Source organism: Orbicella faveolata, unplaced genomic scaffold, assembly GCF_042242905.1.
Source record: "Orbicella faveolata isolate gen_17 unplaced genomic scaffold, um_ofav_v1 contig_4, whole genome shotgun sequence".
Lineage (NCBI taxonomy): Eukaryota > Metazoa > Cnidaria > Anthozoa > Scleractinia > Merulinidae > Orbicella > Orbicella faveolata.
This window is the reverse complement of record NW_028301569.1, coordinates 6,883,085-6,910,000: the sequence shown is the minus strand read 5'-3', so window position 1 is coordinate 6,910,000 and position 26,916 is coordinate 6,883,085. Positions and strand designations below refer to the sequence as shown.

General features: G+C 39.0%; 1 protein-coding gene and 1 long non-coding RNA gene across 3 annotated transcripts; one reads left to right on the top strand and one right to left on the bottom strand.

Moving 5' to 3' along the window:
* Nucleotides 1-3,773: 3,773 nt before the first annotated feature.
* Nucleotides 3,774-13,638, bottom strand: LOC110045518 (putative skeletal organic matrix protein 3). Of its 2 annotated transcripts, none has more exons than XM_089275945.1 (9): nt 12,367-13,638; nt 9,573-9,781; nt 9,077-9,206; nt 8,861-8,976; nt 7,615-7,787; nt 7,256-7,287; nt 6,266-6,303; nt 5,606-5,672; nt 3,774-5,370 (listed from the first exon to the last, which is right to left on the bottom strand). In XM_089275945.1, exons 1-9 carry the CDS (start codon nt 12,650-12,652, stop codon nt 5,165-5,167), a joined length of 1,257 nt encoding a protein of 418 aa, XP_089132071.1. In that variant the 5' UTR covers nt 12,653-13,638; the 3' UTR covers nt 3,774-5,164. The 2 variants fall into 2 exon arrangements, with proteins under 2 accessions (XP_089132071.1, XP_089132072.1); XM_089275946.1 differs by having other exon boundaries at nt 6,266-6,279; nt 12,367-13,332.
* Nucleotides 13,639-17,441: 3,803 nt separating this feature from the next.
* LOC110045476 (uncharacterized) lies at nt 17,442-26,629 on the top strand. Its single transcript, XR_016203025.1, has 8 exons — nt 17,442-17,722; nt 17,939-18,000; nt 18,491-18,554; nt 21,024-21,088; nt 21,849-22,027; nt 22,847-22,930; nt 24,074-24,168; nt 25,843-26,629. It is a non-coding gene; the product is annotated as an uncharacterized LOC110045476 (long non-coding RNA).
* The last annotated feature ends 287 nt before the right edge of the window (nt 26,630-26,916 follow it).

Sequence of the window (26,916 nt, the reverse complement as noted above, 5' to 3'; positions counted from 1 at the left end):
CGATAAGCACCCCATATTGTGTTTTAAGTAAATAACGCTCGCGTAGATATGGTCTCTGTTTAAACTACGGTTTTGTACAGTAAGAATGTATAAAGAAAAGCTATTTTGTTTTAGTTTCAAATTTCCTTTTACCTTAGCCGAAAAATAATGTATCTTTATGCAGCTTTCTCCTGAATATACAGCCTACGCATACAACTTTTGTTCAGTCTTGTTGGCACATTTTATCTTGCAAACTAAGTTTAGTTAGTTGACGATTTCAATGAAGCCGACTCTATTCAGATGTCTACTCATACCTTTTAGGTTGTCATTAGTTTCAAGCTGAGTGTCCTGATTTCAGTTGTAGCAGATCCGACGGTACTTTGGAACCTGTGACAAGTTCCACTCCCGCAGCAAGAGAGTTGCTCTGAGCCAATTCCCGAGTCAAGTTAATTTTATAGGGTCAAGCACAAAAGTTTCCAGCCAGTTAGGCCCTTCACGACCCATAAATTTCCCCACTTTAGAATTCAGAGCGGAAAAACCCGTTGTCCCTATGTGTACAGTATAGCGACACTTTTTTGTTTCTTCAGTAGGAGTTCCACAGTTGTAACCTTTAGTTACACTGACCCACATGTAAAATTTCAGTATTTAAAGATATAAACTTCGTAGTTTGAAGCGTCACTGAGTTTTAAGCGCTAAGTAAATTAGTGATTATCTCACAAAGCAAGCAGCAGACATGTAATAAACCATGGCACTATGTTTTAGCGTACATCAAATTAAAAGAAGGCCATTGTTTGAATTGGGAATTATGTTTACATTTCTTTTTTCCCTTGTTTTTACCCGCAAGGTCCAGTATAACTGAAATATATTACTTCTCCCTATCTCTTGACTAAAACATTACCTGATAAATACCCAGCTTATGTGATTACCATTTTAGAGTTTAGCCTGTATGTATCAGCGTGTTGCATTTTTAATATATCGCAATTTTTTCAAGCTGATAAATTATGGCAAAATTCCTTTTACAATTGAGGGGGCGAAAGGGTGCGGAATTGGGGGCCAACCCCGCTGCACACTTGGAAGGCTGTTTCAGGACAGAAGTACAAGGAGAACAGACGACACCAATGATCTGTGCTTTCCCGAACAAAGTGCAAATGAAAACAGGTGATCTTTTCGCTTCCACTTTTAACAAACCTTTGTCATGTGCAAACCAATCAAAATTCCGCATGAAATTACTCATATCGAGATAGGGTATCAGAAGTTTCATCGTTAATCTCTCCTAATGTAACTCCTGTTTAGTTCGCCCTCTGACTGGAAAACAATGGATCAAACCTAGTTCACGACAATTAGGAAACATAGGCTTTGTAGCCTGCGAACAGACTCCCAGCGAGTCCGAACGAAGCGAGCGCATCTGCATCTGCAGTGGTGGTATAGAACAGGATTAGTTTGAGCCCCCGTTGGATTAGGACAGCAGCAGCCTTTCTAGGTGAATGATCTCGATTTGTCCATCCGACCGATTTCCGATGACCGACCGAGCTCGACCGATCTTGTTATTCACCTCGTTGTTTCAGTAAATATTCTATTTCGCTTGTTTCTTTTTGTTTTTCCTGGGGATCTCAAATATTTTAGGATATATTATAACGAGGATTCATCCACGCGCGGTGTGCCCCACAGATTTGCTCAGGGCGCTTATATGGCCTTTTTCCGCCCTGGATTTGCTACTACCCCACACCGCTCCGAGCAAATGTTGGCTGAGCGAGCTCTGGGGCGACCTCATCCCCAGGGTTTTTCGGGCGTTGAACAAAGATGGCGGAAATTTCGAAAGTTGCTGGTGTTTGAAGTCGTGCGATGGATAGCATGCTATTGGAGTTTGCGAATAAGGTTATTTGTGAAAGTAAGTGGAAGTCAAGCGATTCCTCTGGCATAATTATTCGTGAGTATGATATAAACGATGCTATGTACGTCATAAAAAGGTCACATGTACAGTGTTGTGTACTTATGTAGAATGGTCCACTGAAATTAATACCAGCAGTCCAAGGTCTATCAAGCGGTCACCCTCAGGAAATAGCCAGGTGACCGATTAATAGCGTTTGACCGCTTAAAAGAGGTTTTCAATTAAATTTAGCGCGTAATGGGGGAAGATTTAAACAAGGAAACAGAAGTTATCACACAGATATGTTTACATTATTGTTCATAACAACAAATCGAACAGATTTCATTGTTATGTTGTTCATAAAGCCTGGCGCACACTTGTGAGATAAGCATAACACAAGTGAAATAAGCACAAACGTAAGCACAAGAAAAAGAAACATGTTCCTTTTTTCTTGTGCCTACACTTATGCTTATTTCACTTGTGTTATGCTTATCTCACAAGTGTGAACCAGGCTTAAGGCAATTGTCAAATGTATTTGGTTTCCAGTTAATGTAGACTGCAGATCAGGGGTAAAATGCAGACCGCAGACTTGGGGTAATGTAGTGACTAGACTGCATGTCTGTGAATAAAGACTGTTTTTTCCATCCAATTCTGTAGTCCGTAGTCCGTAGTCCGTAGTCCGTAGTCCGTAGTCCATAGTCCGTAGTCCGTAGTCCGTAGTCCGTAGTCCGTAGTCCGTAGTCCGTAGTCCGTAGTCCGTAGTCCGTAGTCCGTAGTCCGTAGTCCGTAGTCCGTAGTCCGTAGTCCGTACGTAGTCCGTAGTCCGTAGTCCGTAGTCCGTAGTCCGTAGTCCGTAGTCCGTAGTCCGTAGTCCGTAGTCCGTAGTCCGTAGTCCGTAGTCCGTAGTCCGTAGTCCGTAGTCCGTAGTCCGTAGTCTGTAGTCTGTAGTCTACAGTCTGTAGTCTGCAGTGTGCATTTTTCACTAAATGTCAGAAATTAAATGTATAAAGAGGGGTAAATCACTTATATTGGCAGGGAAAACGAAGAACGAAAACGAAAATAGAAAAATAGAAAAGAAGGTGATGCATACTGAAGTACATCTCTTCATGATCATTGACGACCACTGTTGTATCAGTTTTGTAACTGCGAATTGATTGCAAACGTAGACCTTGGTAAGTACGGTTACGGGATAAATGTTCAAGTTTAATAGCGGGATCCAAAGAGGGAAATTGTGAAACGCAATCGTGAGCGCATTCATGCGACTAACGGAATTCTGCAGCGCTAAGTCCCTGTAGCAGGAATAAACTTCCTTTATTGTAATGGCCTTTAATTTTTTCAGTAGATTTTACTTTAATGGATGTAACGTGGCCTAACGTTCATTCGTAACGGACAGTTCCGTCCTGAGTCTACAATCTACATCGAGACACGAGTGCATTCGAAGAACTGAAAGCGGATGTCCTGGAATGTACAGCCTGTACCCAAACTTTCTGTTCGCGGTACACGCGTGTCAGTGAATCAGTGCCAATCGCCGATCAAAACCTATTCTGTGATCATAGAATGACTGACCAGTGTACTTCAGGCAAACCTGAACACCATTTTAGAGAGATGCACTTGCTCAGTTACCAGTGATGTTCAACGAGACGATCTCTGTGATTTGTACTGGTCATGGCTTCGCAACACGGAGACTCAGTCTGAGGGCAGGGGTTTGAATTATAAACTCGACTCACGACTCAGAGATAAAACCCCGTTTTGCCGTCGTGAATCTATAATCTGTGTTTTGAAGCTGTTCGAGGAATACTTTCTCAAAACGGGTACGGACGCTGTTCTGGAAGACTGATGTGACTACGATGCCCGCGGGCAGCTGGGATAGATAGATAGATAGACAGACAGACAGACAGACAGACAGACAGACAGACAGACAGACAGATAGATAGATAGATAATCTTTATTTATCCACGGTACAAAATTCGTCAGCTTTAAAATACCTAATATTAATATAATGAGAAATATTTAAATAAAAAGCTGCTTTCCACGAATGCCGTGCCTTATAGTTCTTCTTTGAGTAGTCGTTTTAATTGCCCAAGGGACTCTGCTTCCCTTAAGTTACAAGGAAGACTGTTCCAGAGAATGGCGCCACAAAAGCTGAAGCTATCTTTGTAATAGTTTGTGTGCGGTATTGGAACATTGAGTTTATTCTCAGAGTCCCTTAGGTTATATGCGATTTCTCGCCTTTCAAATTTAGAACTAAGATAGTTTGGAGCCGACCCGTGCAGAGACCTGCAAACCATCGTAGCTCTTTGAATTTGCTGCTGGCAAGCTAGATTTTTCCACCCTAGAAGTTTGAACAGGTGACCAGCATCTACGTCATAGTTTGAGTAGGTCAAAACACGGGCTGCTCTATTTTGTAGCGTTTGTACCTTATTCCGTAAAGTTATGCCACAGTTTCCCCAAACAATGTTGCAATAGTCAAAGTGTGGCTGTATCAAAGCTTGATATATTAGATGTAAGGTCGCCTGAGGGACGAAGTGCCTTATTCGTTTTATGACCGCAATACCAGAAGCGACTTTCTTAGTTACTTTCTCGATATGGCCACTCCAATCGAGTCTGTCATCGACGGTCACTCCAAGTGATTTTGCGGTTGTGACCTGGCTAACTTGAAAGTCATTAATAATTGCAAATGTCGGGGATTCTGTGAGACTACTTAGCCTCTGCCTACATCTGATAAGCATGAATTCGGTTTTAGTCATATTTAGAGTGAGTTTGTTTACTCTCAGCCAATTGTGAACATTTTCTAAATCTTGATTTAGACGCAACTGAATAATTTCTGCATTATCACCTGCGTATGTAAGGTGGGTGTCATCAGCGTACATCCTCGGCTCACAATTTGATAGACAGTTTGGAAGATCGTTGATGTATAACAGAAACAGTAGTGGCCCTAAAATCGTCCCCTTGGCAACACCACAACTTAATGAACAGCTTTTAGAGAGCGACCCGTTGATGGAGCACATTTGAGTACGATTCTCTAAATATGACTTAAACCATTAGTGTGCGTTACCATATATACCGTAATTGCTTAATTTCGATAAAAGGATCTCGTGGTCAGCTGTGTCAACATATGTTACTAACTCGCCCGGATGGACGAAACAAGTCTGCTGATGAATAATTGTAAACCACTGGATTAATTTATCTTAAGCTTGCGTTTGCTGTAAGATGATAGAAAGAGAAACCCGCTACCCCTTTACACTCATTCATAGATAACGCAACGTAAATGTCGAGTTTGCAGAAATTGATGGCACAAATATTTTCTCTCGTACATTTTTATCTCGGAGTGTCAGGGAGGCGGGTTAAAGGGGGATGGGGAAGGGAGAAACGTGCTAGAGACACTACTTCTGGCGTTACATCCAAGAACACGGCCTGGCGTAAGCTCTGGACTTTGAAATTAACCATTAACATGATCACAGTCACCTGGCCACCATGCCTACCCCTTATGCAAGGAACCACGTGACTTGTGAATTCAGATGAGCCTGAAACCACAAATGAGACCCGTCTAAACCACTTGAAGACTGCAAGACTTATTTAACTTTTTATCCCCTTTTATGTAGCTCGTTAAACAAGTGCACGTTGTTTGGTGTTCAATTCACCGTTGAGGAAGTCTACTAAGTTAAACACTTTGTTGACTTGCATTTATAGAAAACGTATAGGCATGACGTACAGAAGGAAAAGCACTGTTCTTTAACTAAATAATGCCGGAAGACTTACGAAAGGATTGGCTGCTGTAAAAGTTTTCTTCTACGTCCCCATAGCGGGTGGCCAGGCCAGCGGGTTCCTGTTGCAAATAGCAAGGGAAAAAGTCATCTATGAGCAGAATAAAAATGGGGAGGAGTGCCTGGGGGTGGGGAAGTTCGTTAGACCCCTGAAGTGCTTCTTAAGAGCCAGGATGCATAGGGCTTGGTTAAGAACAACGACGATTCTGCCTTGGATCCTTGAGAAAAATGCATTGCTTTCAAGCGGCCCTATGTTTTCTATCAACGTACGAAGCCAGACTTCATTAGCACTTGCTATCCGCGGGCCAAATAACATGACATTTTAAAATAAAGGAAAATGAAGATTACTGTTGTTGTTGTTGTTGTTGAAAAGACGGAGAGGAACTTAGAAGCGCGTAGTCGTACACTTCCTGTTTCCAGCTCCCTCGAGCTATTTCTGTGCGTGTTCTCAAAATTAATAGAGAAGGTTTATTAAATGTTATTTTGGTTTATCAGCATTTCATGCTATTTTGTGCTAGCCTTGTTAAATAACAACCTTTAAACTAAACAAGACGAACAACGTTCAAGAATATTTTTCTTCGTTCAAAAGTAGCAAGTAAACAAAAAAGCAATGGTGCTTAACTTTTCAACAAAGTCAACAAATGAATTGTCTTACCTCGTATGGTGCATCTACAAAGACAAGAAAAAAAATGCCTTTTATCATGAAATAATGACAGTTAATTTAAAAGAAAAAGTTAAAAACATCCATAGAAAAATTCGTAAGAATCAGACAGGTTTGTTCACGCTAATTAGAAAGGTTCATAATTATAATCCAAGTTTAAGGTAAACGAGCTTTCGCCTACGTTTAAATTAGGAAACCTTTCAATAAAACAAACCTCAATATGGAACAAAAAATACAGAAAGCCGAGGTTAACCAGCGAAAAAGCTTTTAAACGCCCGGGGAAGGGGAGGGGGGCGGGGGGGGGGGGGAAGGTTATTAAGATAGGCTGATCATCTACCTTACGCTGCTAATATAAATCTACTAGACAAGTGTTCTTTCACGAATGCCGTTCACTTATTGGCTACGCTACTCACGATTTATTTTGTTGTGGATAGTGAGTAGCCTAGCAGTGTGTGGTTATTAACAAGCTGGCAGGCACTTCTCTGCGTTTTCGAAGTGTCTGTATCAAGAAGATTTAGATAATTTAGTAGTTAAGTTTTGAACGAGTAGTAGATTTATGATAAAACAATTAGATTATTCGCCCTCGATCGATTTCAATGCGTGACAGTGTTCTCGGGTTGCCCCCTTGTCAACTATCACGCTCGGTCACGCTATTGAACTCTCTCGAGCTCGTAATCAAGTGGATAAAAAGAAAGCGCATTTATTACATGGCTAGCTCCGCAAACGGACAAAATGAACCAAATCCTGCGCTGTGGTTGGCTAACCGAGCCGTGTGTACAGACCTCACTGCGTTCGGTCAGTATTCACGACCTCGGTCAAGATTCTCCCATACAGACCTCCTGCTCGGTTAATAAGAGCTAATCAATTAGATTTTTATAGACAGGCATCAAGTGTTATAAATGAATGAGCAATGTTATGTTCACGATATTATAAAAAGGAATCTTTTGGGGGTAAATTGATGTAAAGTTGTCATTTTTTGCTCACCTCGATCTCCAGCTTTATATCGGCCTTTTGGTCTAAAATTAAAGAATAGTTACATACTCATTAAGAACAGTTATCACTGAAATGAATAGATAGGAGCTATGTAACTAAGAGTCACGCAGCTTTAAGACGTTACGGAGTAAATAAACGATTGATTGACTGACAGACCGACCAACCGACAAGCCTACTGACTGACTGACTGACTGACTGACTGACTGACTGACTGACTGACTGACTTTCGGACGAACGGACGGACTGACGGACTGACGGACCACGGACTGACGGACGGACAGATCCAGAAGGCGTTTTGCCTCGTTATTTAAATAATTTTTTCATTGTATGTTTTTGTGAATAATCCTTACCTCATACACCCACTTCTTCTCAACACCAGAACACAAACGAGAGCGATTCCCGCCACTAAGGACAGGCACACACTGATCACTACAACATTGTTGTTCTTTTCAAGTTCCTCGGTTTTTCTTTTCTTCTCGGTATCTGCAGGGGTTTCTCCAGGATGAAAATTGTCGATATTACCCTTGAAAAACAATAATAAAGCATGCGATAAAAAAATGTAGAGTTTGTAATACGAGTGGCATCCATGTTATATTTCCTTAAAAGAGGTACATCATTGTTTGCACATCTTGAAAAGTTTGACCTAAATTTTTCAAGTTGTCGTTTGTAATCCGTGCCAAACTTCTCCATCCTTAACCATCCTTGTTCCTTTAAGGTTTGTTATTATCTCTTTGAAGTTTTTCTGCTTTACTAAACTAATACTTTTAGGTCTCCTTCGATTTCAAGGTAATTTTGTACCTGGTTAAAATCACTCCAGATGCCCTGACTGATCTCCTTTAGATGATCAGAATCAAATTTCTCCTCATAATTATGGTACAAAGAAAAGCAGTCAGGTGTTGAGAATAAAGGAAATTATCACTTAGAGACATACCGTCTTTGTATCGCAAGTTAATCAAGTGCAGGCACGATGCAAAGCAGCGCGCAATATTACAAGCATTTTCTGAATTGCGCGCAACATCGTGCGTAATGCCACAGAATTAGTCTCCCTTTCAACTCATCCTTTATATTATTGCGCGCAAAAACTTCAACAGTACGTTTGTCCATTATCTGTAACATTGCCTAAAAAAGGTGTTGCACAGGTGTCAGTCATTTCCTGTCTTTTGGCCATCGATTCTCTCACTCGAACGCAACGAACTTTGTTTTATTTCTTTCTCTGTGAACGAAAGGAATACAGAGTCGTTGTTTATCCTTCTTAAGATTGGCTACCGAATTGAAAACATAAGAACTTGCTTTCTACGTCAGCAATGTTACGCGAATTCTTGCACAACGTTGCCACGTGGATAGAAACTGTTGTGTACAATGTTACAAGATGTGCCCGCATAAAGGTCATTGAAATGGAGAAATATTTGACAATCAGCCAGGCTGTCTATTTAGCCAGAAACGTTATTAATCTACGGGTTATTCAAAACCCCCCCAAGAAACAGAGCTTAGTGAAAAGGACAAAACTAAGCAAGTAAAACTAACTAGCAGTAAGACCATCTACATTCTAAAAATGTTCTGAAAACTTTTCTTAGTTGTGTGACATTACTAGCTTACAGGTTTTGTGTCATTTCTCTCAATCCGCGCAGTCGGCTCAACTTTTCTTTCTGTTACATTTACATCTACTGCAACATCACTGGGAACTACTTGTAGCGGTGGGCTTCTAGTTGCCTCTGGTGAAAAGAGTTCACAGAAAGAATGTGAATAGAAAACCACCAAAGCTAATTTTTTAAGAGTTTCTGAAGAAGACATACATAAAGAAGACATATATACCTGAGAGAGTATAATTTCCTTTCGATTTGACCAACAGACATTGAGATCTTGAATAAGCCCTATTACCGACACATGCAAAATCAATCTTCAAAATCAATCCAGAATATTTTGCGTCCAGACCCGTATTCCACTGAAAAAAAAAAAAAAAAAACAACGTGAAAATATGCCTACGCGTATTTTGGCTGTTTACGATTACAGGTCGCACCTTTACCCAAGCTATTTAGCAGTATTTTCATGTAATACTGTTTATTATGCTGTACAAGGTGGCTTTAACTTGTATGAGTCTGTGGATAAAACCCTAGTGCGTGACCGTTCAAACGAAAGCTATTTGGCAATAATTACTGTTTATTATGCTGTACAAAGTGGTCTCAACTTATCAGTCTGTGAATAAAACCCTAGTTCGTGACCATTGCGCGGTCCTTTCATGTGGTACTGTTTATAATGCTGTATAAAGTACCTGATGAAACATTTTTTCAAATTACTATTTTTTCCGTACCTGTAGATACCATCTGTTGGACAATACAGCTTTGACTATGAAGTTGTTCGGTTGTTCTTTAATCACTTGCAGTGTATCCAACGGATAAGACCATTGCGCGACCCGTAATCTATTGTAGCATCTATTAGCGTCACCCTCAAACAGAACAATCCCCGCCTTGCTGAAGTCTACAATTGCGATCTGTGAGGACGTGGGCAAAAAATCGCAATCTAAACAGTTTAACAAGAAAAGAAATTAGTCAACAAATCGGTTCAGTTCCTGTAATTTGTAACCTGCACGTTCGTTGGTAGTTCGTAACCGAGCAACAAACAATGTCAGGAACGGATTTCTGTTGAGTTACGCCATCGGTTTAGAATTTTTCAGCTAGAATCTCTGAAGTCCCCCTCGCAGGAGGTAGAAAAGCCCGCGAGAGATTCACGCGAGTGGGTCATGCGTGTACTAACTTAGTTAATTTCCTTCGGCCCTTGCGGGACAAATGGCAACAACAATCTCTCTCCATTCTAGCTTTACTTTGCGCAGCATGCTGTGCTCACCCATGTCAGTTTTACCTCACTTTCGTGAGCTCGCGCTCAGCCCTGATAATTCAGCACTGAGTGGTTTTAGGCCGATTAGGTTTCCTATTTCCTGGGCAACCTTGGTTACTTACAGGAACTTAGCTTTGAAAAGCTAAGTGTAGTAAACAATAAACTTCTATTGAATTGAATTGAGTTAGTCCTGCGTTTAGCACTGACGAGGAAAATATAGTGTTCCGACTCTGTCTACGAAAGTTGGGACATGACAAATTTTATATATATATTGCCCTTTTGATCATTGTCGGCTGGTTATTCAGCCTATAGCGAATATCACAAGCGCCTGCACTAGCTGTGTCTTGTGATGAGAGGTTGAACTATTGCAACAAAGTGTTTAGCGTGTTGCGTTTCTTGCCTGCTTTAGCCGCGAGATAAACTCACATTAAATTTTAAGAATTAAAATGAGACCATTGTTTTACGTTGCAATTCATGTCTAGTCCTTCACAATTCGGAAATGCGTACGGCATCAAGCTTTCCAAGGGCGGCACGTTGCTTGAACTAAGATTACAACGAGTATTGCTACACTACGTCTGAAAACGTGGTTTGGAATTTTCTTGGTTTTTTGTTCGTTTGCCTATTTTAGTTCCCCATGGTAAATTGGGTTGCTTTGGGAACTAAATAGTTTACCTCGGTGGAAAGCCCAAATCATTGTTTCAAACTGACGACTGAAAATTGCAATATGATCAACATCAGTTTCGTAAATATCACAAAACAATTTTATTACTAACAAATTAAACGATTAATTAATTGATCAATTAATTAATTAGTTAATTAGTTTGGAAATGCATTTCAGCTGAATATTTCTCAGTCTTTCCGTCGCTGAAGTCATTTACGAACCTAATTTGATTTTAGTTTGTCATAAATCGAAAACAAAATCACTTAGAAGACTTCAGAAGGACCTCTCTAGTGGGAAGTTATGTAAGTAAAAGTTGGTTACCTCATTCGACGACGTCCTCATTGCGACTCAAAAATATATGCGCACTTCAGGCGGAAAAACTGTCGTGCGCGCTAGTTTCCGCCAAATTTATCGGATGTTAGAAGACAGACATATCATCAGTTCGAAAATTGTCGAGGTGGCGAAATGGAGTTGTCGTAACATGAGCCAGGGCAGTAGAGAGCTAAAGTTTCTCAAGAAAAATTGAAAACCGTGCTCAAATACTGTACAACTATAGCCGTTTATCAGGAATGTGTTTTGCCGTTTAAGTCTCGTTGAAAAAGGAGTTATCGCCACTAAAACGTGGTATGAAAGCAAATTGTTTTAGTTTATGACATGCCTGTAACATAAACGTAACATTTTTCTCGTTTTAAGGGGCTGCAACATGGTAAAAATAATAATCAATTCATACAGTTTACAGTTACACGCTTGATGCGATTCACTTAATTTGAAATTTATGATTGTCCTGCTTGTTTTGCCAACGGATTGCTCGCAAAACATTGCTCAACTTTGTGTCATTCCAGTTCTATAGTTTAGCCACTTAAAATTTGCTATAAGCAAGGAAAGCAAGTCAAAAAACAGATTTTGAGAATTCAAAAGGAAGATCTCTTTTTTTGTATTAACTCTCTCTGAACTTATATTTACATAGTTTTGTATGCTTTACTTGTCATGCTTGACATTAGCTGAAGCTAATAGCTTGGTATAAACAGATTAGCGCTTTACGGCATCATGTTCTTGTATCATACAGTTTTAACGCCGTAATTTGGGATACTGATACTGTATACCACACAGGGAATTTCTCTGGCACCTTGAATTGGAACAAATTTGCGAGACAATGTAGCCCATAGCACTTTAAAAGTTTTTTCAAACGAGATGACAGTCGACAAGACCCGACAATGGAAGCTAGATGACTCACAGGTTTCTTCAACACCCAACAACTATTGCGCTTAACAAACGTTCCCCAGCCTACACGCACTCATGAGAATTTAAGCAAGGTCTAAATTGGACGAGAATGGTCAGTGATGATCAAACCTTAAAGTGACCTAACGCATTGAAAAAATAGTACAATATTTAGAGAGGAAGCTACATCAGCCTCAGTTGGTTTTCGTGCAGGTCCTCTATCTTTGTTGAATTGAGATTTGGAGTGTTGGTGTCTGCGGAGGGAGGAAAACCCGAGAACCCGGACAAAACCCTCGGCATTGATCTGGCCTCTAAGTTACAAGGCCAAACGAAGACACTAGCTCTCATTCTCTAGCTAGACGAAGAGCAAGCTTGAGTTAACTGTCCCTACCTCCTATTAGTTCATCATTTGGTACACATGCGTTACGGTGGCTGAGGTAATTCGGCCTACTGCGGCTACACTGGCACATGCAACAGTTTCCACGTTTGCAGCCATTCGCTCCGCGGACTCGTCTGCAACCGACGCGGCTGCAAGACGCGGCATCAGGATTAGAGAAGGCATCAACATCACTCCGTATAACATAGAGCGCGTTGGTTCCACCAAAGACACTCATCAATACCAAAACCACCAGGAAGCGAATGACGAAGGCTCTTTTCCAAAACATACAAGTCATCATTTTGCACGCGTTGTTCTTGAACCAAAGGAGTTGCTTTCGTAAAAGGCGAATCGAGAATCAATCTTGTCGAAATATTTGTGCAGTATTAATAAGTGTTTTCTTCCGCGAGCTTGTTGATTTTTTAAAAACACCGAAACTGATTGACGCCTTTCAATGCTTGAGTGAAGTAGCTTTTGTTCTCGCCACCTGCAGACAAGCCATTGTTTGTTTTTCTTTCTTTTTCATTCAGTGTAGAGTGTAATATACATAGCACAGAATCGAATGTTTATTTTAATGGAAACCCAAGGTTTTCTTTAGAGAACTAGCAATATCGCGCACATTTTGATTTGCCTAATGTTGTTTTTAAAATTGTATAGACACGAAAAGAAAATCTTAAAGCGATATTCGTGACTGTATATTGTGCTAGTTTCGTGTGCAAGCAGAAAGACTTCCCTCGTTTTGAGTTACGTCTACTTTTGAAAGCAAGAAAAGAGATACCTTACTCTTAAGCACTGAGTTTTAAGCGAGAGAATGTTCTAATCTTCTATTTTTGTTCTGGCTTAGTTCCCAGACAACTCGACCGAAGCAACATAGGTATAGATCAGGAATTTCGTCTATTTTGTTCTGATATTAAGCGTGTGCAATTTCAACGGAAGTATTCCCTGGCAACACGTGAAAGAAACATTGATAACATCTCAAAGCAAACATATCGCATCTTATAAGGGTAATAATAGTGTAAAATAAGACTGTCACGGAACTAGTACAAAATAGCACTGCAAAATAGCACTGTGAAGAGTTAAAAGCCGGATTCACATTGCTCAAATTGTGACCAAGTACCTCTGTGAGTCCCTACAAGAAACAGCGCGACGAAAATTTTAAGTGAATTATCTGAAGGTAGAACACATTGCAATTAGTTTTCAGCGATTTTGCCAAGAAAGGACTACAGAATTTGTCTGCAGACATTTTCAATTTGACAACACAATCCCATGCACGCATGTATAAACCATGACTGCAGCCCTTAAAGCTTCATGACACCCTTAATAAGTCTTAATAATCATGAAAATAAAAAGTAACAAATAAAAATGAAAGAAGCGTTTTAAAAATACTTTTTAGTTTTCATTTTTCGAAGTCATACTGGAGGTCGTGCCCTCAGTAATAAAAATTCAATTTGCAATAGCGTGCCATTTTTTATAATTATCCTAGAAAGACTAATTCATTTTCAATATCTAGTTTTAGCTCATTCCAAGCTTCGCTCCTGTACTATATTAAATTTGCCAATGTTTTTCACGTCATATTCCCCGACTATCGTGCGGCTAACCATCAGTTCATGTACTTTATGAAATCGTGAAAACAATGATAAAAATCTTTGAGTCAGTTGAAAACAAGATCGAAAAATACTTCTAACTCTTTAAACGTATACAACTGTATATAAAACAAAACAAAAACCGTAAAGGCGTAATTATATTTGTCTTATCTTAGCTCGCCAGCCAATTCCCATGAAATATGATTTCATGGGAAATATGATCAAATATGATTTCGTAGCCGGAATAAATATTACATGGCAAAGCAGGCCAAATTTACAAATTTAATCAACGCAAATTATAGTCCAACTACACTACAGCAGGTTGAATAACGAAACGGTTTTATTATTTTTTAATATAAATGTACTAGCATTCTATCATGAATGCCGTTGTCTTATTGGCCAAGCTCTACTACTCGCTACCTCCAGTGTAGTCTTTTGTAGATAGTGAGTAACCCAGCAGTATGCGCCTGTTAACAAACTGTTGGCCTCTTTGCGTTTTCGAAGTGACTGCATGTGAAGGGGATCTAGCTTAAGTTTATAGCAACAAGTAGATTGATTCTAAAACAATTAGGTTATGAGCTCGAGGTCTCTATGCGTGATAGCTGACTGGGGCTGGGCCCTCGTCAACTACGGCGTATCACGCGATAGAAATCTTGAGCTCGTAATCTAATTGTTGAATATCACGTGAAACGTAGTCACAAAAGAGTGAGGTAACAGGTAAACGCGTATATCAGGAGTATGTTTAAATCATACATTATGCAAGAAAGGTTATCTATTTTGGAATTCATTTGACTGAGCGTATGGATCGCGAACCTTTCAAGCTCTATCGGCTTGGTTAAATTAAGGAGCTCAGCCACTGTATTTTGAGTTATTATTAATAGTTTACTGAGACAGAAAACTCCAAAGAGATTACGGATTACTAACGAAGAAATTGAAAAATTTACTTTTCAAGACGCGCAAACAGTGACGTAACTCCTTTAAATTGAATGTTTTGATAGACTACTTTTGTGAGTGAAAATAGATCGCCGAATTTAATTAATCAACTTGTGATACGTTTTTCGTAAGTTCTACAACGGATGAAAATTGTTTTTCCTGTTGGATCCTGTAAGCATAGCCAGCCATTCTTTCCTTTTAAGCCCGAGATATACAAAATAAGCTGCAAACGATTGCGTTATTATAGAAAGAAATTCAGCAAAGAATAAAAAACAGAGACAGGAAAAAAAGAAAAGCAACAAAAGTGAAGGTCTATAGAAGTATGACCAAGTATCGTGAAATTTGTGTTTTGAACGAAGATCGTGATCGCGCGCCGATTACGTGACAAATAGAACGTCGGTGGAATAGTTGTTATTAGGCTGATTTAGCAAGAGAACGGGAACGTCACTTGACGACGGCGCGCGCAGTACAAATACCCAAAAATGGTCAGATGACGACTGCAGGGCGCGCGGAATAACCTGGATTCTGTTCTAATTTGACCATATTTGGGTATTTGTACTGCGCGCGCCGTCGTCAAGTGACGTTCCCGTTCTCTTGCTAAATCAGCCTATTGCAGCTGAGTCTGCGGTCAAATATTCTTTTGTTTTAAGAGGCATGCAAACGAGGTGGAAGGGTCCATACAATGAAGAATTGACCCTTTCGCCTCGTTTGTGTGTCAAGCCGCTGATAACTGCAATACCAGCTATTTAAAAACGCTACGATAACCTGTTATTTCGGATTATCGTAATGTCATGGTTTTCGAAAAGCTCCGTTTTAAAAATGTTTTCCGTCCTCACTGGCATTTTCAAATTCCTCCAGTTTGAAGAGCGTTTTCGAAAGGCTCCATTTTCGTGACAAAATAGTGTGGACGGCAGGCCAACCGTGAAAATAAAGCTGCGCTTTCAAATTCCTCCGGTGTGGTATGGATGGGGCCCCAGTTATGATCGAGAAGTTTGTTATACGATTATGTTGGAAATAATTCAGGTATCTTCTTTACAACAAATTCCATTTGGTGTTAGAGGTTATTTTATACACTCAGCCTACCCTTATATATTCTTTTTATGAACAGAACTTTTTGCTTGCAGTTAACAGGTATTTAAAATTATTGAACCAAATTATGACTGTAACAGGTTAGAAAAAATAGGGATTTTTTCCGATCAAGGAAACGCCATTGAACTTACTGTATGTGGTCGCGAGAATTTTAAATTTCTTGTCTGAAAAAGTTGGGGAATCTATTTTAAGCAGCAGGTTTGAGTCTGTGAGAATTGTTTTCTGCAGTTGAAGGGTAACTTGTGGGGTTTTTGTTGGATCAGTCTTTCAATGATCAGTTAAAATTGTTTCAAGTTCTCTTTAGAAATGTTTTCTTGATGGTTAGCAACAATTATTGCAATACATTATTAAAGCTCCGTGAGCGGGCAAGATGACCCAACTTCCTGCGCTGTGATTCCCTACCCGAGCAGGCGAGATGGCGCTATCTTTACGCGCTGTGTCCCCGCTAGAAAGATTTTCAGTCCCCGATGCCGAACCAGACGCCATATAATAGATCCTTTTCTTGTTTTGTTTTTGTTTTAAGAACTTGGCCACTTAACCTCATGCTTGGTCAATAACCCATATATATTGAAAGTACGAATAAATGTCCCAAGGAATTAGTGTGCGGTGCATCGAATACTTTTTTTGCGACGCTAATGTACTGTTACATTACATTACGTACAAGTTTGCAACAATTGATGCCCTCCAACTCTACGAAGTTGTGTTCAAAAGTTAGCTTTAATTTTGTAGTCACCAAACATCATGTTTAAGTTCACGGCCAAAGAGGTCCCCGAGAACAAATGTTAATTATTCCGCGCTTATTTCAACGAGAAGACAGACCAATGAGATAATCGCACTGTAACAAATGTTATCTACAGTTCCGTGCGTGGACGCACAAGCTTGAAAATTAATTCCCTTGAAATTGTTCTACTATCAAACCTTTTTTGAAACTTGGCATAATTAGCATTCATGATATGAACATTAAAAAAATGCAATAAAAAAATGGGGTCACCGTCCTTGTTTACGCGCCAGCAGGCTCTTAAAATGGGGTACTTTTACTGGTTGCGTGTTAAAAATTCGAATCACCTTCATACAGAATTAAGTCTTGGTTGAGAGACACAAAATTTTATCTTGAGAGTAAAGCTTCTTTTACTCACTTAAGCAGTATTGCTTCATTTAAGCCGTTTTTGATTGCCTGGACTGCCTGGTTGTGGGAATATTGCACTTTTTGGGACAGTTCCGTTGTTAGCTTGAAGTCCTCGCCTTGGTCAAATTACACCCAGTACGAAATCTTCCAAACAAACTTATGTTCTATTATCAAACTTTTTTTCTTCTTCAAATACGTTCTTTATTACACTGTTCTAAGCAAATACCTGAAAAAATTCGGGGATTCGCTATCGAGCGTAGTTTGAGGGAAATCTCTTACGTTTTGTACGCGCACGCCCCTCATGTGCGCGCGCTAATGCCGCGAGAAAATCGTGCGCAGTAGGGATGCGCAATGCAGTACTGAATTTTAAATTATTCATGCGTTGTGGACTTCCTTCAATGTGATCCATGTTTAAAATTCAATCTACGGAAAATGCACTTTATTCCTCGCTTATGGCTTTGAAGAAATATAAGCTTCAGGTTGGGATTTTCCCTACGTTTGGAGCTGTTGTGAAAAGCAAATAGCTGTAACAAGCTAAGAACTGTACACCGTCAAGCAAACTTTGAATGCACGTGCTTCGAGTAAACCAAAGATGTCGCGGTGCGATTACTCAGCAAATGGCGTCTGAGTCGTATTCAAGGTACAAACTGTACACGATAGTGAGATGTTATTTTTTTTGTAGAGTTAGCTTAGTTTTTCATCTCTGAAAGCATTGTACAAAATCTGTTGGGAATCGTTCTTGTTCCTAACTGACGTCGGGCACAACCGCGAACTTCATACATAATTAATGCCAAAACAAGTTTAAATAATTCATTTGATTACTTTTGTTAATACTTTCCGATCATTTTTCTTCTAGAGGAAAAAAAAGACTGTGACGATAAAGCTCAGATTGGTTAGACCATTACACAATCATTTCTGGTAAGTTAACTTTTTCAGTCGCAATCTCAAAAATTTCATTCTTCCGATTATTTTTCATACTTTTCTTTTAATGACGGTTATGAGAATTTAAAGGTTCAACTAGACAATATCTCCTTGTTGATGAGTTTCTTTATTTTCATCACCCGTCAGCTTAACAGTGTGTTGACATGGAATGGTGAAAGATTACATTTTAGCCTCGCACAACACTGATAGGAGCTAGAACGAGCAGTTTGCGTGACCAGTTTGGTTATGCACCTGATGTGACCTTTGTCCTGAATTGTCACGCAACGGGGAGCGAAGCTTTGCGCGACGGTCTAAAAACGGCTGTGAAGGAGTCGTGGCATATAGGAGTAGGGATCTCTGATATAAGATCAGGAAGGCTTATGGTTCAGACTGTGGCAACTTAGTAATGTTTGTTATTTGTTTGTTTGTTTTTCTAACAGCTTATTCATTAATTACTCATAATGTTGTTTCATTAATCTCTTTGTAGATTGGCATTGCAGTGACAACGCTTCTGATGAATTAAAAATGTCTTACTCGAGTTGACAGCAGTGGTGAGTCTTGTAAATGGCGATTTTGTAGTCTCTTTGAAGCCCCGGTCAAACGACTGCAACATTTCAACGTAACATATCACAACATGGTTAGGTGCAGCATGTTGCATGCATTTGGCCACCCTGTTGTGACGTGTTGCGACATGTTGGGTGTTGTTGGCTCAAATTTGAAAATTGTCAAATTTCGTGTGCAACATTTGTGGATGTTGCATGATGTTGCAGTCGTTTGGGCTGGTTTGTGCAACAATGTTGCATACGGTCATGTGGACTAGTTTGATTTTCAATACCAGGAGGCCATTACCTGGAGCTTCCATCTTCCATACTGACCCTCTGAGTCAACTCTGTCCCATATCTTTTTATTTTTAGAGGCACCTTCCACGGGGGTTTTCGCGGGTATTTTTATAGTAGCCAATCATAAGAGAGCTGCATGTGGTCCTCTATTGTTATAAGTCACATGCAGCACACGAAAGTATTTCAACAATGGCGGAAAGCAAGGAAAGTAATCTGGCGAAAGTTCTGATATCTATGAGACAACCTCCCCAGAATACAGCATGTCTTCCGAAAGCCGAACAGTGGCATATACAACATGCAAAACAGTCAACAGACTTGGGTGTGAACTGGTACATTTGAATCATGTGGTGTCAGAACGACCAAAAGGAGGAATAAACCTTTCTCGAGAAACAATAGCTCTATTAGATAGCTGCAAGAAACATAACTTCACTAGACAAATGTATAGCTTTCTTGGAGTAAAGCCACATGCACAGTACAGCGTCACCAAAGAAAAACGTACAAGGACAAATGTGTTATCCGTGATAAGAATCAATATACTGTTCTTGTAAACAGCTCTAATCAAAAAGCCGGGCCTGGCGTCACAATATAGAATGCAAATAAGCAACATGTTCCCAAAAAGTTTCATCTTTTTTCCGGCGAAGGCAAATACTTAGAGACTTAAAAACATATCTTACAATAGAAATGAGCCTGAACAATGCATAAACACATGGCAAATTACAGGTGTCAAACTCGGCAAAGCGGCATGCTGATAACAGCGGAAATCATGCACACCCATGACCTCTAAAAATCTCTGCTATATATAGCACAGTCTTACAGCTCAACTCTACTTAAAATTCCTCCCTATAACACAACATAAATTGCTCCTCATAAACACAAGTGAAGCAACAAGAAAGGTCAAGAGACCGAACAGAGAATGGCAGGAGTCATGTACAGCTCTTGTCAACCCCATTTTACAACAATGTGTTCTGAGATTGAGGATTGCAAACTCCAGTCACCATTAACATGGACGACTAAGCGAACGGGATGGAACTGTCCTGCTTGGTGATTGTAGTTTTGTTTATCTGAAGGAGTGATCACACCACAAGCATACTATCGGGAAACTGAGTAGCTGGTTCAGAGTCTTCAAGTGGACAAGGCTTGGAAGTGAGATGTAAAATGCCAACACGAAAACCAGTGGCTGAAAGTTTCTTGTGCCTACTTTCCAGTTGATCCAAGTCTTCAGAATTTTTTGGCTTTATTCTGCTGCATCTCCTGGAGTTTTTTCTTTGCAGGACATCCTTCAAATTTGACGTTTCGTGATCGTCTTTTTCACTGTCAAGACTACTCATGCTGTCAACGTCACCCAGCATCGCCTAGATCTTCACGACCAAAATCCAAAGGGTTCCTTACTTTTGTTAGGCCCTCTCCTCCAGCCAAGTCCAAATTCCCTACAGAACACTTCATCTTACAAGAAGTTACCAGCAACAAGAACGAAAAACCACCAAACAAAGCACAAAAATCCACAACATTAACAAACCAGACTAAGAAAATACAAGGTGATTCCAGATGTATGAATGCCAGTTTCAAGTGTTCTACTACGTTCTTAACTTCTGGTTAGCTGATACCCAGTTTCCCTCAGTTGTAACATTGGAAAAGAGATCAAAATAGAAAGGAAAATGGGAGAAGGAATAGAGATCAGCCTTCCCCTTTGGTGGCCATTTCTCTTTTAGGCTGTTAAGTGGACATCTGCGAAAACAAGATTATTTTCCCCGAAAGTTAAAGAACTCCTGCAGATACATGTATCACAATTTTAAAAATAAAAATATACGGGGCAGGGTTGATTCAGGGTTACAATTCATATGGAGGCTCTGGGTAATTGGGCTCCTGTCAATACCCAATATGTCGCAACATGGTGGCCAAATGCACGCAACATGTTGCACCCAACAATCAATGTATTGCATTACAATGTTACGGTTGCAATCATTTGGCCGAAGCTTGCAAGTGCTAGGCCAACAATGTTGTGTTGAAATGTTGTGATCGTTTGGCCGTTGCTTTAACTGTGGGTGTAATTTGATTCAAGCCCTGCTGAATCTTGGATAGTGTGGGAACGACTGTGAATATTGCTGTTAGTTGACACAGACAAGCTGACCTTTGTTCTTTGTGCCACATATTTTAAACTTTTTTTTTTCGTCTTATTTTCAGGTCTGACTTCTGAATTCTCTGCTATGGATTCAACAGCCGTTCTTACACTTCACAGCATGGCTAAGGTCAGTATTCTAACAGATATCCGACCTACATTTAACAATTATTCCACTAGCACGCGTTGGATATGAGATATTTTTGAGAGATAGCCAACGATTGTGTAGTGCCATGTTAGCTATAATCATTTCATATCCAACAAGCATGAGTTGAATGACTGTTTCATTAAAAATGGCCCAAAATATAGAAAACTAAAATAAAGTAGAAATAAAATGCCCCCAATAGTTACATACGTGCTTACCATATTTGTAAAGCATGGTATAATGGCTCATATACTATGGTGGCTAAGCCAATGAAAGTTCTTGAATTGCATTATGCAGTGATCCAGTTTTTATCAACAGGGGGTGTGTTAGGCTTCTACAGACTTCTAGAGCTATCCTATTCGACACCAGTGATGAGGGAGTTTGAGGAAAAGGTCGTTGAAAAAAAAAACGAAATCAAAGCTCAAATTACCTGCCAGAATTGAAAATGGGTGTAAAAAACGCTAATTTCCATTTTGTGATACCAATAAGGTTTCTCTTTGAATGTCCTGTTACATGCTCTATAAATCGTATAGCCTGACACAATGCCAATGGCCAAATTTCATGTTTTATCAGCAAAATAAGTACATGTTCAGCTAAATGAATCTATGAATCTGAATCTAAGTAATCGCGAGATGCTGTTGTCGTGATGTAAAAGCTTCATCTAACAGATGTAGTCCTTGACAACAAGAAAATCTATTTTGAACCTAGAAAACATTTTATTGATTTATTTTATTTTTTGTGACAGGATAAATAAGAACACAGCCACCACCGAACCAAGCTTCACTCAGTCTCATTGTCCTTCAAGCCCAGTGAAAAGAAACAACACACATCAGTTTACCAATAGGCCAATGAACGCATTTATACTATTTGCTAAACGTTTTCGAGTGGAGTAATAACCCAGGCCCACTCTGGAAAAGATAACAGGTAAGCTCATAGAGTGCATCCTATCAGAAGGTACAAGTAATTCTAGAACACATCATAGGGTTAGGCACTTCATCATCAATTGGGACGTATTTTCCCTACTGATAAGATACAAGTAACAGACAATTGCCAACTTTCTCTGGACTGTGGAAAAATACTTCAATGGTATTGAGCTTATTTCATAGCCGTATCTAGTAACGGGCAAACTGAAGCACTTGCCTCAGTCATTGTTTTTCATTTTTGTTGTTTTTGGTCATCATTAACACCCGTAATACCTTGGAAGAGGATTAAAGCGTGCCATAGGCATTGCCTCAGTCGTAATTTTTTCATGGACATTGCCTCAGTCATAATTTGTTTCTGGTTAAGGCCCTCAATAATGTTTAGAGATTTGATGTGGTCAAATGTTGCAAGTTAAAAGACCCAAATCAGTCCTCTCTGTCTTTTCTTGTTTTAATTTATGCTTGGAAACTTGCGATTTTGTTCCACTATAAAGTAAGAGCGTCCGGTTTTCTAGTGTTTTGAGATCGTATTGAGCTGCACTGCCAAACAACGTCGGGTGTGTGTAGTATCGAACTTCAGACCCTTTCAGTCCACTTGGGTGGGTCTAAGTTCCTCTTTCCTGTCCCAAAGTTATTTTTTTCCTTTGGATAACGCAACAGCAACGTTCTGCTTGTCTTTTTGGGCATTTTTCTTGGTTAAAATTTAAAAACTAAAGATACAATTAATAAAAATGGGCTTCTGTACTTCATACTAACTGTCTGTTCTAAACACTAATTTGTTATGTCAGCCTTGTCTGATCATCGCATCATTTTTCGTTCAAAGGTAAAACTTGTCACAGTGTCATGATTGGCATGGACAGACAGACAGGCAGACAACAGTATCATCATGGTGTTCTTCAGACTTCAGGTCAGTGTTTTTACATGTTATCAATATTTCCTGCCATTTTGAGATCAAGCTGTAGATATCAATGTAAGCCTTGCCTGCCTTGGCTGAACAGGAAAGGAAAATCGCCTTGAGGCTGCCCACAGAATACTAGTTTGTACAAGAAGTTTCACGGTTGTGGTTGGCTGGGGGAATTAGTAGATTAAGACCAATTTTATTGTTCGTAGCGTCCAGTTTAGGAAGGCGGGGTGGATCAGTTCTGGCACGGATAGTCTCTTTATACATATTTCTGTCCATTTGACCAGTAAAACTGTTGCCATCCATCGGCGCACCACACAACCACCACCCCCCCCCCCCCACCTTCCCTACTGCCAATTAAAGGAACAATTGCGATTTCCTAATTCTATGTCACCAAATGCTTTCCAGTATTGAAATAAATTGAATAAAAAGATTCTAAAGAAAGAAAAAAATCTTTTTTTGAATTATGCGAAAAATTTAGTCATGTCTTGACGTGGGTGTTAAATTTAAGGTGCTGTGTTTGAATCATAAGCAGTTAAAGCTAAAACTAAGGTTGCTTTTAACAAGTTGTATTGTTGCCATGGTGCCATGAAGATGGCCACAACTTATTTAATAATGTTTGGACATTTGTGGGCTACCAATAGTGTAACATCACTTGATACGTTGGAGTGGTAGCATTGATCTGTCAAAGTATAACTAAAACTGCTAGAAAGTGCTGGAAACTGCCAGACACGTTGAGGGAGTTTCGTCACGGTTAAGCCGGGTTTGCACATCTTGAAAAGTTTTAAGCTTAAATTTGTCAAGTTCGTCGTGTGTAATCCGTGTCAATCATCTCCATCCTCAACCATCCTTGTTTCTTTATGGTTTATTACTATCTCTTTGGTGTTTTTCTATCAGTTTTAGTAAACTATTATTTTCAGGTTTTCTTCAATTTAAAAGTAGTTTGTACGTGGCCAAAATAACTCAAAACACCGTGACTGAGCTCCTTTAAAAGTGTATTGATATAGCCTCTTCAAGTTATTTGTAAGTTGTCCCTGAAATTTCTTTCTTCCAGTTACTCACTTTATAGCTGTATTGATGTGTACATCCTCACAAAACGCGCGCTACCTACAATGTATTCACATAATACTTACATGTATCTCTCTTCAGGAAAATGTCAAGAACAGATTTGAAAAGATGAAAAAATCAAAAGCTTCTTAGGACAGAAGGACAAGTGCAGGATTATGGCTTTCATAACAGTCACGGTTGGTTGATTAGTTTAAAAATAATAAGCTCTAAATTTGGTCCAAGCTGTTCGAAAGCCGATGCATTAACGCAAATCTGGTACTAGAAGTTGAGGATTGGCCAAAATTTCTGCAGTTTAACTCAGTTGCTTTCGAGTCCAAAACTATGAAAGGTTTAACCGAAATTCCTAGCAATTTGGGGTGTCTCGAAACAGTTTTCATACCTAACATTCCTATTAGATTTTTGGCAGGCTTCCCTTAATAGAATCGATGTGAAAATTGCACGAGTTATAAACTTTACATTGAAGTTTGGTGAACTGTATTTTTAAGAAAAAAAAATGGATGTTGCCATGGCAACAACACTCGTGGTCCAAATTTTATTTTTTTTAAAGTATTTTCAAATTATTTTTTTCATAATGACAATAAATCGACTGAGAGTTTAACACTACTCTGATGTAATTAGGTCATTATCTTGCCAAATTTGTCTTGAAGTAATTTTTTGACACCATGAAAGTTTTTTTTCGATTGTCTTTTGCGATTTTAACATCGTACACGGTGCAACGTGGACGTTATTTTCGATTTTAAGCTATTATTCTAACATCTTGAAAACGGTTCGACAGATTTAAAACGTTCACTACGCAGCGTTTGATAACAATAAAAACAATTTTACTCCAGCATTTGATTGGCATTGATTCAATGGAGCATCTTGAATTTAATCATGAAGGAGGAGTTCAGCTGAACCAACCAAAGTGCAACGCTAAAATATTCAAATAATGTGTACCAAAAGCCTTAGTTTAACAGCAACAATTGGTGTAACTCTCACATCGACCCGGTTAAGGGAAGATTTCTAAAAAGCTGATTTAAAACATTTTCGTGGTATTGTTTCTTAATCTCGTGTTGTCAGTGCATGAGGGAATTTTCTTTGGTGTGAAACAAGCAGGCAATAATTATCAGTACTCTCTCTGTTTTCTTGAAGAAAAAAAAAGCTTTCAAAATAACAAGGAAAAGTTTTTTCAAAATTTTTGTAGCTGAAAGCGTTTATGTTCTTGCAAAGATGCATGTATTTGTTAAAATTCGGCCGATCGATTTAAGCCTCGCCCTCGCGGCGTAATTATTTCGTTTCTATGCTTTGCTAGTTTTCACGTTTTCACGTTTTCAGTTAAGCCTAGTTTTTGAAAATCTGATTCCTCGTGATCGTTACAAATATACTTGATCTTCTTTTATATATTTCTTTTGTTTTTGCTGGCGGTTATTGCATCGGGCGAAACTCCGTGTTAATGTTATAACTTTGAGATCGCATATAATTAGGCTAAACGTTGAATATTAATCTTGCGTCTGACTCCCCACTTTGTTACACAGTGAAGCGAACCCAAGCAATAACATCATAAGTTTGATGATAAAATCATTAATACTATCGGCTAAAAATACGATCAGTTCCTCGGAGACCGGTTGCAATGATTGCTAATTTAGGATTATATTGTTATTTTCAAACATCAACACAGCGAGTCTGACTGTATACAATTAAGCGTAGTGTTTATGTTTGTACATGCGTTCCACTCTTGGTTCGCTGGACGCGATGAATAAAATGTTACCTTAAGCGAGGTCGACGGCTCAACAAGCTGAAATATATATTTATGATAACGATCGTCAGTGTGATAGTACTTAAAGACAAATATTTGTGTTCTTTTCCTGCAGGTTCGTTGGCACTTATGATGAATCGAATATTGCAAGCCAGGAATATTCTCATCCAAATAAGAGACAAGTTCATTAAGAGGTAGAAAGCAATGTAAGCGAACGTTTAGTTCAAGATATTTCCGGAAGATTCGCTGCTAAGTTTTTTTTCTTACAAGAAACTACTCGCCTAGTACAGCGATTTTTTTTTTAATAAGGCAGAGCTTCAATTGGAAGATCAAATTTGCTAAACTGTAATTTTATTTTTTTGTGTATGATTTTGCTTGGCTTATTCAGATCGGTTTAAACAAATTTAATTTTCCCGCCAATATTATTTCTGGTTAACATCTGTTTGGAAATTTTTAATTTTCCCGCCAAAAGACTTAGGAAAAATACGGCGCTCAAAATACGCACGCGCCAATTTTTATTTTTTAAATATTACTTCTTGTTAACATTTGTTTGAAAATTTTTAATTTTCCCGCCAAAAGACTTAGAAAAAATACGGGCGCCAAAATACGCATGCGCCAATTTTTTTTTTATTTTTTAAATATTACTTCTTGTTGACATCTGTTTGAAAATGTTTAATTTTCCCGCCAAAAGACTTAGAAAAAATACGCGCGCCTAAAATACGCATGCGCCAATTTTTTTAAAAAATAAAGTTTAAATATATTTTCAATAAATTGTGTTCAATTCATGTGTCTGTTCTCTTTGTGGCATTAATATCGTAATGAATAAGAGTCAATAAAGTAGTGACATTTCTTTGTAATCTCTTTTATTATCTTCAATAAAACGTTTCAAAAAATACAAACAATTGTTTTGTATTTCAATTAACTTTATTCACTTCAAATACTCTTTAATTATAAGTTAATTAGTTAATGAAAAATCAATTAACTAATAAAAAAGGTGTGACAAAAAAATGTCCCCTCTATATACTAAGACTTTTGGCGGGAAAATTGGAAAAAATTTGCACAGCGTTTCCCCTGGCAACATTTTGGGCAAAAAATTTAAAATGGCTTCCCTCAAAATTTTCCCGCCAAAAACATGTAAGCGAAGTCTCGTGCAAAAAAAATTGAAAATAAAACGCCAATTTCGTCCTCG